The sequence below is a fragment of the Fundulus heteroclitus genome, chromosome 19 (assembly GCF_011125445.2).
Source record: "Fundulus heteroclitus isolate FHET01 chromosome 19, MU-UCD_Fhet_4.1, whole genome shotgun sequence".
Classification (NCBI taxonomy): Eukaryota; Metazoa; Chordata; class Actinopteri; order Cyprinodontiformes; family Fundulidae; genus Fundulus; species Fundulus heteroclitus.
Genome location: NC_046379.1, coordinates 19,788,662 through 19,801,811, shown reverse-complemented (window position 1 = coordinate 19,801,811; position 13,150 = coordinate 19,788,662). Strand labels below are relative to the sequence as shown.

Genomic DNA, 13,150 nt, shown 5'->3' with positions numbered 1-13,150 from the left:
GTCTGCGATTGTGATTGGTTGGGAGGGTGTAATGATTGTAGTATTGACCTTCATGACTGGCTAAGATGCGAAAGGAAGGAAAACTGTTTCTTCTATTAAACTTTTTATTGACCGTTTTGCTTTCCATTGACCCACTCGTCTGTCGATCAATATATATCGTTATTGAATTATCGTCCAGCCCTACTAGGAAGTAATAAAAATAAGGGAAATTATTTGAATGACAAAGGCGTGTGCACACTTTTGACTGGTGAATATAAGATATATTTTATTAGGCTTTTATGGGATAGACCAACACAAAGTGCTGCGTAGCTGGGAAGAAGAAACAAAACGATAAATGGTTTGTTTAACCTCTCGTGACCGGCTCCCTGCCCAAATTCCCTTTTTCTTTATGAGTTTTTGCTCAAAATAACATGCTTGAATCTAATCACGCTTTACTCAACTTACAGACTCCATTTAGAAACCTTTGTTTAATCTTACATCCTCTGTAGATACCAAATGTGCTATTTTTATCAAAATAGAACTTACAGTGGTGAACATATAAGAAAAAAAGAAGGTTTGATTCCTCCCTCGGGGCTGCTGGGCTTTTTTTTCCATTATTTTTTGCAAAGCAGCTCAATTTCAGTCAGAATAGATTAAGATCCTCTATGAACATTTAGATCTGGCAACAGATTCTCAACTGGATTGAGGCCTTTAACTGGGCCATTTCATCATGTGATTATGCTTTGATCTAAATCACTCCTGGATGTTTAGGGTGGTCGTCCTGCAGGAAGGTGAACCGCTGCCCCATTCTCAAGTCTTTTGCAGCCTTTCACAGGTTTTCTTCCAGGATTGCTCTTCCCATCAACTTTGACCAACTTCCCTGTCCGCTGAAGCAGAGCATCCCCACACCATGATGCCACCACCACCGTGTTTCACTCCTGCGGATTGTGTCTTCAAGATGATGGTCAGAGTTATGTTTGTGCCACACACAGTGCTTTGCCTTTAGGCCAAAAGGTTTAACTCTGATCTCATCTGTCCCGTCTGCTGTGTTCCCAGGTCTTCACGAGGCGGTCTGTTCTCTCATGTTCTCCAACAAACCTCTCAGGCCTTCCCCTTTATCCATACAGAGATCAAACAGTTAAAAGTTGAAGGCAACTGACTGAACTGGATTTTAGTTAGTGTATCAGAATAAATAATACTCTCATACCCTAAATAATTTAAATTTGGGCACGGTGGCAGTGCCCGTATACCATTTGCTGTCAGCCTATTTTCAAATAAAGGCCACTAGTACCAAAAAAAGTATACAAATACACACTAAATTCTCCAAGAAAGTGATAACCATACATTAGTTTCTCTCAATTTACAATTAGACACTGCCTGGTTTTCATAAAACTATAAAGCATTAGTAATTTTGCAATGACAAAATAAATAAAAAAGGTTTTAATGTCTATTTTAGGATCTTGAAACCATTATGTAAGAGGTGCTTGACTTTAGGAATCTTTTTTTTTATTTCGTTTCAGACTATCCTCTCCAGGCTCTCTGATTCACACAGCCTGGCCCTGACCCAAACACTGGAAACCACTGGTCTAATTGGGAAAAAAAAACTTGTGATTATTTAAGTGAGTAAATATTAAAAACAGCAATCGGCCTCCTCTGCAGCTGTATTTAAGACTTAAGCTCGGTGCAGCGCCGTGTTCGGCCGCTGTAATGTGGTGAATTAGCTTCATGTTAGAGACCCCGGCTGACCCCCATTATACGGCCAGGGACACATTTAATTAGCAGCAGCTCACGTGAAACGACAAAATGTATTAATATTAATGGAGGTTTAATTGAGGTCGCTTTGGTCCCCCGTCGAGGCTTTCAACCTCTAAAAATGGCTGACGTGTGATAGCGCGAGTAGAGGGAGCCCACAGCCTGGGCTCGCCGTTTCCTGTGTGACCCCGGAGAAGATGACAACCAGCTCCCATAATTCACCGGAGGATGTCGCCTTCCTGACAAATGAACAGGCGCCATGGGCCGCGTGTGTGAGGGTGCTCCGGGCTCAGTTTAGTCCTACTTGTGAGGACTTATTAGGATGATTTGGCCTGTCCTTGTAGGGGACACCGCTGACTTTCAAGTTAGTTTACTGTGTGTGTGTGTTCAAGCATCGATATGTGAGCTGTCCACATGTTCATGTCAAAGTGAAGGTCATATCCAGCAGGATAATTAATGGAGCTGCTTTTTATATAATGTTAAATCAAACCTTGGAACTGCTCCCTCTGGAGGATCAGCTGTCCAATTTAATTTAGGCTGCCGAGCGAGTAAATGAAAAAGCAACGGCCATGTCTTTGCACCCTGGGACGCCGACTCTGTACCTTTCATCTTCCTTTTTATTATCAAGGCTGCAACAGGTAGCCAGGGAGCCCGTCATATGTCACCAAGCTGCCCCAAAGGGACTGTCCATGCAGAACATGTTGAGCAGATTTAAGACTGACAAAATGATTGCTGGTGGTCATTGTAAAATGATCTGGATTAATTCCCATTTCAAAGCCACTTCCAAACCTATTTCTGCCTTTAACTCTGTGTACTCATATATATATATATATATATATATATATATATATATATATATATATATATATATATATATATATATATATATCTTCTCATAGAAAGTGCTCTTAGCCCAGTTATTACATGTTGAAGGTTTTCTCTCTTGAGCACAACTATTAACTGAGCTATCGCTGTCGTTATCTATGTGTACTCTTGTTTTTCTTTTCTTTTGAGATTACTTCAGACTCTGTGCTTTGGCATTATTATTTTTTATTTTCGTCTCCCTCTCCTCCCAGCCCCGAGGGACTTCAAGGTAAAACAGTCGCCCATACTGACCCCGGTCCCCCTGAATGTTTCTTCATCTTTCCACACGCTTATTGAGGACGAAGAATTGATGCAAAATCAATCCAAACCAAAGGGATTCCCTTCACACACAACCTTTCATCAATTGGCATTTAACGGTCAGCTGAACTGGACTCTTTTTGAGTCATGATTTGGAGTGAATCTGACTGAATTGTAATTTATTAAATTCTGTACAGCCAGTATAGGATGACCCTGGTTTTGAATTGTAAGTGGAAAAAAAAAAAAAAAAACGTTAAACCAAACTGAGTGTGAGTAATTTTTGTTTTACTTCATTCCAAATATTTTTAACAGAAGAGGATGCAGTTACCTTTTCACCTGTAATTTATTTTTGCAGGGCTTTCACTAGCAGCATAAAGCAAAATTAACTTATTTTAGTTCACATCCCAATTACAAATGAGCAACCATCACACATCGCCACCCTGGATTCTTTTGATCACTTTAAAGATTAATACATAATGTTCATCAAAGACAGTGTATACTGTAAGGTTTGCTTGTTTAAAGATAAGCCTTTTCGACCAGGCACAATTTCAGAATAAATGGTGTGTAAGAAATATTTACGTCTTAGAGCTATGCTGAATTGAGTATCTCTTAAAAAGTGAAATATTTGCAAAATGAAACAACAAGACTGTTATTGCAATACATTATGGTGGATGTAAATATAAAATTAAATATATTTTTGGGTATATAAATACATATATTATATATTCATGTTAAATATATGGCAATATATGGAAAGCAACAATAATTTGTATATTTTGCAATATATTGCAATATATTACAACAATATATAATATATTGCAAAATATATGTTTCATGAATAAATAATTCCATATATAAAGAATATAATATATTGTAGAGAAAAATATATTACAATATATTTTGAGTAATTAATTGGTAAAAATATTTTTCTTTTTTTTTTTTTTTTTTTTTTTTTTTTTTTTTTTTTTTTTTTTTTTTTTCTCCCAGTGTCCTGTCTAGCACTATGGCAATAGGAATTGATATCTCAATGCCAGATGGAGCTCGACAGATTTTGCTTTTACAAGTGGAGCAAACAGCTTTCGCCATAGTGCTCCACTTGATTTATGCTTGTAAATAGCTTTATTATGATTCCTGCAAGGAGAATTTCAAATTATATGGACATGACAATGGGAGAGTAAAGGAAGAACAAAAAGTGAAAGAAAAGAAAAAAAAAAGAGTAGAGGTGAAAGAAAGAGGAGATAAAAGGAAGAGAATGATAAAATGTCCTCTGTCTGCTCCATCACCTGGAAAGAGACACAAAAAGAACAGCACAACCAACAGACATTAAGCAACAGATACACTCTTATTACACCTAGATGCCATTGCTTAATCATATATATTAATATGTAAGCTGACATGTGTAATGTGATATTTGAAAAAATAAAGTGACACAACATAAATAAATAAATAAATAAATTATAAGATTACTGTATATAAGTGAACACTTAATACCTGGGACCCAGCACCAGTGGGAGATGTGAAAGTGCACTAGTTTAGGTGAAGATTATCCAGAAATAGCTTGATAGTGATTGTGGAGAACCAAAGACCCACCTTCCCCGAGCACAGAGGCAGGCGTCAGGGGACCCGTAACCCCAGACTCCCAAAGGGGTCCCTAAAGCAGGTCGCCCAGGAGGGGCCGACACAGGATATCTGCAACCCCCCCCCCCAAGGAAGGAGCAGAGACGACCCCGAGGAAATCCCCCAGCCACCGCAATGTCGACGCCCTCAAGAGCCGCGGAGACGAGCCCGTGGGCTCCGCCGGCAGCCAGCCCCGCTGAAGTGGTCCCGGCCATGGGCCCTGAGGGCCAGAGGCCCCAGGGGCGCCCCGCCCCCGCGACGAGGGCCCCGGCCGCCCCCCGGGGGGCCAGGCCCCGCGAAGAGGCCGCCAGGAGCGGGCCGGCGCACGCCCGGGAACCCGCCCCAAACCCGAAGCCAACTAACGCGCCAGGGGGCCAAGGCGCCCGCCAACGAAGTGGAGGAGGGCAGGACGTGGGGGGATGGGCTCCGCACCTATCGGAGACTTGAGATGTTCTTGGGAGAGGGAGCGGACCACACCCATACCTGAAGAAAAAAAAAAAAAAAAAAAAAAAAAAAAAAAAAAAAAAAAAAAAAAAAAACTCATTCACCCCATCCCTCCCTTGTGCCCCACTCGCCACACACAGAAAAAAAAAAAAAAAAAAAAAAAAGACGCTGTACACACATTCCCACATAACACTCACATCCAACACTGACCAAAGGGGGGGGGGACACCCCAAATCGACTATACGACTGCCTGTGCCCGACCCCCGGCCCCGGCCCCCGACCAGACGTCCCCCGGACCGGGCCCCCCCAAGAGGGCGGGCCAACACGACCCGCACGAGCCACCCGGCCAGAGCCCCCCCCTCCCCCTAAATACCTAATAAACCCACTCCCTCCCCCCACCTTACCCTTGCCATCCCTGCCCCCCGCCCCCTGGGGGGAGCGGAGGCATCAGCCCCAGACCTGGTAGGCCGCTGACTGCACACCGCAGCCCCCCGCCAAGACCCCGGACACAGTGGCCCGCACCTCCTCCAGGCCCCAGACTCCTTGCCTCCATCGGAGAACGGGGGTGTGCAGAAGACCCCGACCCTCCCTACGCCTGCTCAAATGTTGTGTTGTTGCATGTTGTTCTCAAGTGCGTTTAAAAACTGGGAGCGCCGAAGGGGATGCACGGCACAGCCCACCCCCCTTTCGGAAGGTAGCTGTTGCCAGCGCACCCCTTCCGTGTGACTGCCCAGAACCCTCAATGTCTAAGTGGGAGAGGAGGTGAAGGGAGCCGTCCGAGGTGAGGCCCACACAACATAAGCCCCCTCCCAGACGTCTTCCCCCCACCCCCCCCTACCATGGCCTATATAAGTGTGTGATGTGAAAAATGTTTGAAGTGAAAGTGTCTAAGATGCAAAATAAAATTGGGGAGAGGGGCGTCACCAGAAAGTGGCAACCTCCAGTAACGCCCCCTCCCTCATGACCTGCATGTGTGGCGGCGTGATGGAGCAGGCAGAGGGAGGAGTCCGGGGATGGGGAGCAAATGACTGGGAAGCCAACCCAGGGAGCCAGCTCCCCTACTGACTCCAATAGGCACCCCCCGCTCCCCGAAAGCCCCACCTAGAGAAGGGGGCCTCGCCAGCGGCACCACCGTAGCCCGGGGGCCAGGGAGAGGCCGCAGGGCCCGCCAGCCAACCACCCACCAGGACCAACACCTAAGCCCCCCCCAGCCCACCCACCAAGCCTACTTAAACTAAATAAATAAATAAATAAATAAATAAATAAATAAATAATAATAATAATAATAATAATAATAATAATAATAATAATAATAGGGGGGGACCCTGGCCAGCCGGCCCGCACGAGCCACCCCAACCCCACCCCCCAGGGGAAACCCGCACCGGAAGACGACACAGACCAGGACCGGGACAGGGGGCCGGACACAAGCCCCCCAGAACGTCAACCCCCCCCAATCCCCCCCCCCCCCACCCGTGGATTTAATCCCTCCCCAACACTAACGTTCAAACAACTCACCATACATTCGACAGTAGACATCCAGGCTGGGTAGATCCCTACTCCCCCTCCTTTCCCCCTCCCCCCACTGGCAGAGTGCCTTTCCAATAAAGGAGAAGAGCATCTGCCCAGAGGTGTTAATGACCATGCCCCCCTACCAGCTCAACGGGCCCCGAGACCCCCCAGCGCACCAGAGGCCCCGTGCAGGGGCGGACACCCGGGCGCGCGCCGGCCCACACCAAAAGCGGCACACCCCCCGGAACCGGAACCCCCGAGGCCCCGCCGGGGCCCGCGCCCGAGGGCGGCGCGCCCCAGGGACCCCAGACCCCCAGACCCACCCCGGCCCCACCCAGCGGCAGCACAGCTACCAGGTCAGTAACCCACGTCCGTCAACACGCAGCTCCCAAAGAGCGCCGCAAGCGGCTGCTGTAGGCCACCCGTAGGCCTCCCAAACTCCTCCCAGATGGGGGCAACAGACCCCGGAGCCGGATCCACCAGGCGCCCTACTCCAAGTGCCCCCAGGGCCCCAGGAACCCCTTCATCCAGCCACTGCGCCCTGCAGGAAGCAACCCACCGCCCCCTATTCCACTAAGTGATGGTGTTGATCAGAGGAGCCCAAAAAGACCAATCAGATGTGGAAGCAGATGCTGTCTCTAGATTAATATGATCCAACAAAAGATCTCTATACTGATTGATACTGAGATTTTGTTTACTTTTCCAATTCATGAGGATAGTTTTCTTTGCGATGCATAAAGCAGTAAAAACCATGTAAACTATTTCTTTTTTCAGAGGACTTTCCTCAAAATTACCGAGCAGGCAAACTGATGGGGATGGTGTAATCTTACAGCTCAAGCACCTTGATAAGTCCTTACATATCTGTGTCCAGAACCTCTGGACTGGTGTGCATAACCATAACGCATGAAAATAATTATCAGGATGATTGCCTATGCAGTGTGGGCAGATATTAGATTGTGCCAGACCCATCTTGAATAATCTTTGTCCTGTGTAATGTACTCTGTGAAGGATTTTGTATTGTATTAGTTGTAAGTTGGTGTTTCTAGTCAATTTGAAAGTTCTTAGACATGTCTGAGCCCAGAAATTTTGTTCAAAGGTGCCTGATAAATCTTTTTCCCACTTCATTATAGGAAGAGATATCGAATCATCTATTTTAGTCAGTGTCCTGTATGATTTAGACAGTAGTTTGGGGGGGGTTAAATCTAAGAACTCTATTATATTAGTTGGGACTTGTAAACCACCATTAATATGCTTATATTTATTTTTAATTATAGATTTAAGTTGTTCATATTCCAAGAATTTATTTTTACTAATGCCATATTGCATATTTAGTTTAGCAAAATTGATGAACTCGGTTCCGTCAAGTAGATGTTCCAGATATTTAATACCTTTATTCTTCCAGTATGTAAAGTTTATCATTTTATTATTTTGTAGGATATCAGGGTTATTCCAGATAGGTGTACGACTGCATGGGATAAGGGATGACTTTGTCATTTTGAGGAACTCCCACCATGCTGTCAGAGTAGAACTAATGTTGATATATTTGAAGCATGTATGCCGTTTTATATTTGAGCTTATAAACGGCAGATCTGAAATCATGATATTATTGCACATTTCCTGTTCTATATCTAACCAAGGCTCATCTAAAAGACTATTTTTTATCCATTTAGAGATGTATTGTAGCCTATTTGCTAAGTAATAGTTATGGAAGTTAGGCAGATCTAATCCTCCCCTGTCTTTAGTCTTCTGTATTGTCTTTAAGCTAATACGTGGGGGTTTATCTTTCCAAAGAAATCTAGAAATGGCAGAGTCTAGAGATTTAAACCAGTCAGATGATGGTTTATTGGGGACCATTGAAAATAAATAATTAATTCTAGGTAGGACCATCATTTTTATTGAAGCTACCCTACCCATAAGTGTGATTGGAAGCGATTTCCATCTTTCAAGGTCCTCTTCTATCCTGTTTAAAAGTGGGGCATGGTTAAGTTTAAGTAAATCTGTTAATTTATTCGACACAGTAATACCTAAATATTTAATATTTCCTGATTGCATTTGTAAATTTAGGGAGTTTTCGAGAGAGCAATTAATTGACAGTACCGTAGATTTAGACCAGTTTAACGAGTAATCTGATACTTTGGAGAAAGATTCTAGTATTCTAATTACTTGTAAAAGAGAATTATTTGAATGCTGGAGATAAAGTAATACATCATCCGCGTACAGACTAATCTTGTGCTCTATTTTCATGCATTTTATACCTTTTACAGCTTTTGTTTGTCTGATAGTTGCTGCTAGAGGTTCTATAAAGATGGCAAAAAGTGATGGAGAAAGAGGGCATCCTTGCCTGGTGCCCCTCTGTAGACAAAAACTGGAAGATATTTGATTATTTGTCCTGACACAGGCTGTTGGAGAATTGTATAGAATTTTTAACCAGTTTATGAATAAATCGCCAAAACCGAATTTATGAAGAGTAGCGAATAAAAATTTCCAATTTACTCTATCAAATGCTTTTTCTGCGTCTAAAGACAATATATTGGTTTTAATGTTTTTACTGTAGGAATAATCAATTAAATTAAGTAATCGGCGTGTATTTGTGGATGACTGCCTTCCTCTGATGAAACCAGTTTGATCTGGATGTATTATGAGGGGAGTTACTTTGTCTAATCTTTTTGCTAAAGCTTTACAGATTATCTTAATATCCACATTAATTAAGGATATGGGACGATAACTAGTGGGCAACACAGGATCTTTGTCTGGCTTGAGCAGAAGGCTGATGGTGGCAGAGTTCATATTAGCTGGAAATCTACCTTTTTCCTGTATTTCCTGCAACATTCTGTGGAACGTTGGGGCTAGAATATTCCAGAACTCTTTATAAAACTCAGTGGGGAATCCATCTGGACCTGGAGCCTTTTTATTAGGCATGCTTTTAAGAGCTTCCTGGGTTTCAGCTGTTGTCAGCGGGGAATCCAGTGTCATTCTTTGGTTATCTGATAATTTAGGAAGTGTAATTTTATCCAGAAATTGCTTAATATCCTTCTCTGATGGATTTATCTGTGGTGTGTATAAAGATTTGTAGAAATCGCGGAAGGTATTATTTATACACTCTGGTTCACTTACTGTATTACCAGTTGAATACAGTAAGTGAACCAGAGTGTATAAATAATACCTTTCGTAAGGGAACGAAACGTATACCCAAAATTGACCTAAAATAACTTTTAAAAATGTATGTTGTGTGCCTATAATTAATTATAGCACCTTGTGGTGACATTGTTTTCTTTTATTACATAAAATAAGTCAGAAATAATAATAGAAACATTTGATATTTTTCATAAATATTTATCTATTGTATTTTTTACAACTTCATCAACAGCTGCTGTGGTGTGAAAAATCAACAGAGCAGACAGGAAGCATAACTGGTTGCTTACTTTTTCAGAAACAGCCACTTTCAGATCAAACAAACTCAAAAATTGACATGCAAAACATCCCTTGCTGCTTCCAGACATTTTAAAATGCAAACAAAGTAGGCAGAATAAAGCTAAACCGGCTGCTTACTATTTAGGGAACACTTTTTACTTGTTAAGGTGGTCAACAAGTCTCCCAAACAGATCTAGCCAGCCGGGCTCTGTCCTGGTCATCGTTCTCTTTTTGTCTCCTCTCCATGTTCCCACACTGTTACCTAAGGCCCTCTTCTGTGTTCTCATCACTCTTTCTGTTTCTTTTCCTTCCAGTTCCACAATTTTACATATATTACGGAGAAATACATAATTAAATAGATATTTAAAATGTATTGCTTTATGCTTACTTGAAATATGTTTATATTGTTTATAGCTATTAACTCACTCGTAGCCTTGGGGAATGCATACTGTGCCCAGTGAACAGATGGTCATTTTCCGCTCTAAAGTGGAGAAAGTTAAAAGTCATTTGATCTATCACTGTAAAGACGAAAACAAGCTAAATTATTCTAAGTAAAAATAACCACCATATTCGTTTTGAGAAATGAAAATTGGGGGTCAGTCATTTATTCAAAGTGGCAGTATGATTTTAAATATAAAGCATTGGTCTTTTTACACTCAAACTAAAATATGTTGTTTTATGACTTGTATACTTGGCATGTTTTCATCTTTTTGCTCAAAATGTCACGTGCAGCAATGAATGATGGTTAATACATTTCAGCAAAGCCCACATCAATGTGGATCTATGGGGCAAAGGGGGCGGGGTGAAAGACCACTCTGGAGACGCACTACGCGCTCAAACCCTCAACGGGGAAAAAGGATGGAAAAGTGAGTATTGGAGCCAGGACCAACAGTCATGTTTTTGACTGTGGGAGGAGCCTTATGACACAGAGCGTAGGCTACTTGTGCATCCACAGCGAAACCATCCAATCTCCTTGCAGTAAAACCACAGGCCAGGATTCAATCCCAAAACATTCATGCTGCAAAAGAACAGTGCGACTCCCTAACCTGCAGCCCCCTGAAAAGGAGTTAATTTTTGGGGTAAGTATTACTTATTAGTAATTCATATTATAGTTTTTCCTAAGTTAGTAGCCTCAATGTTAGACATTAGTCATGTTAACACTTTATTTGAGTTGAAAACTTCAATCAGCATGATAGGTTAATGGATCAAAACACATTTAACCCAACACTGGGTGACCAAAATCAAATGGATTCTTTTCAACCCAGCAGTTTATAGAGTGTAATCAGAGAGCAGGGAGGCCACAGCTTATTGAAAATAAAGTGAACCATGAGACAGCTAATTTCCACTGTTTCTGCTTCAGAACATACAGACTAAGAAACTAGTTATTTGAGCTAAATCAGTAATACGGAGTAAGATTGTGGGCCTCTTTCCCCCTTCTCATGTGCTTCTTGCTTGATTTCCAGCCTTTAAAGGTCAAATATTAAAAATATGGCAAAATGTACCATTTTCTATTCATCATTAAAGGTATAAGAGAATTACATGTGACTTCTTAATGAGGTTGTTAATAAGGCTTTATCTGACATAACACAATCAAATAAATAGAACAAAACTCACCTTAAGAAATAAACATCCATCCATCCATTTTCTGACCCGCTCAGTCCCCCATGGGGTCGCGGGGGTTGCTGGTGCCCATCTCCAACGTTCACTGGGCGAGAGGCGGGGTACACCCTGGACAGGTTGCCAGTCTGTCGCAGTAAGAAATAAACACAGATATACAATTCATTGAAGCTATATTGGCAGACTTGGGTCAATAATCAACACAGATAAACCAAAAAAAGTATAGAAATATCATACAAAAATGCAAAAGCATAAATAGAAGGATTCTATTGGCAAAATAATATATACATAGAACAGGAGCAGGCCTTGAGCTCCAGAGCAATAGAGGCCGAGATCTACCATAACAGGCAAGATCCCAGGCTATGCATAGAGACCCCAGAAACCATCCAGCATCTTACAGCAGGGCGTTAGATGCTAACAGGAATACATGGAACGCCATAACCAAGTGGCTGGTATAGCATACAGAAACATCTGCTCAGAAAACCAACTGGAGACCACCAGGTCAAAATGGGAATCATCTCCCAAGGTGGTAAAGAATGACAGAGCTAAGATCCTGTGGGACTTCCAGATACAAACTGACAAAATGGTAATGGCCAACCAACCGGACATTGTGAAGATTGATAAGCAGCAGGAAACAGCTGTTATGATCGATGTAGCCATCTTGAGTGATGGAAACATCAGGGGGAAAAAACACAAGAAGCTGGAGAAATACCAAGGGCTCAGAGAAGAACAAGAAAGAGTCTGGAAGATGAAGACAACAGTGGTGCCTGTCGTCATCGGAGCACTCGGGGCAGTAACCCCCACTCTGGAGAAGTGGCTCCAACAGATACCTGGAGAAACCTCAGACATCTCAGTCCAGAACAGCACAATCTTAGGAACAACTGAGATCCTAAGAAGAACCCTCAAGCTCCCAGGCGTCTGGTAGAGGACCCGAGCCAGAGAAATGGAGAGCTACCCAACCTGCTCAGGAGTATGAGGGGTGGGTGAGAGAGCAGATTTATTTATATATATATATATATATATTTATATATATATATATATATATATATATATATATATATATATATATATATATATATATATATATAAAAACCTGTATACACACTTAACCCCCAGGGAATAATGTGGTTGGCCAGTGCAATCAAGGGGTTTTTAACATAAATAGATAAATAAATAAAAAAGGACAGTCATCTTAGTCTTGCTGTGTCTGCGTGTTATGTGTAATTATGTGCATTCTGAGCCGGTGTCTTTCTCATCAAAGATTTCAGTATGGTAACACATAGCAATGACAAAGCTGATTATATATATATATATATATATATATATATATATATATATATATATATATATATATATATATATATATATATATATATATATATATATATATATATATATATATATATATATATATATATATATACAAAGTGGAGAAAAATTTAACGATTCTTTCCCAACTTTATTCAAAGATTAATTGGCATTTTGAAGCGTAGTACACACGTATTCTTTAGCGTACCTAGTGCTGAAAATTACCAGTAAATAATTAAATAAATATAAAAAATACATGAATGCTGCTCGTCGTGGAGTATTCATTCTGAACAGGCAATACTTTAGTCGCCTAACCCGGATGTGAGGACCCACTCGCAGCGGAGCGGATCATGGATACAGGAAGCTACAGAGCCGGCTTCGGTGAGAATAA

The 13,150-nt window shown here is 41.9% G+C and overlaps 1 protein-coding gene across 2 annotated transcripts in view; it reads left to right on the top strand.

Moving 5' to 3' along the window:
* Positions 1 to 13,065: 13,065 nt before the first annotated feature.
* The window catches only part of uggt1 (UDP-glucose glycoprotein glucosyltransferase 1), a 50,177-nt gene continuing 50,092 nt past the window's right edge, over positions 13,066 to 13,150 (top strand). For both annotated transcript variants that reach the window (XM_012881044.3, XM_012881042.3), the window contains exon 1: positions 13,066 to 13,140. In XM_012881044.3, the coding sequence (XP_012736498.2) occupies positions 13,110 to 13,140 (31 nt within the window). In that variant the 5' untranslated portion in view covers positions 13,066 to 13,109. The remainder of the gene's footprint in view (positions 13,141 to 13,150) is intronic.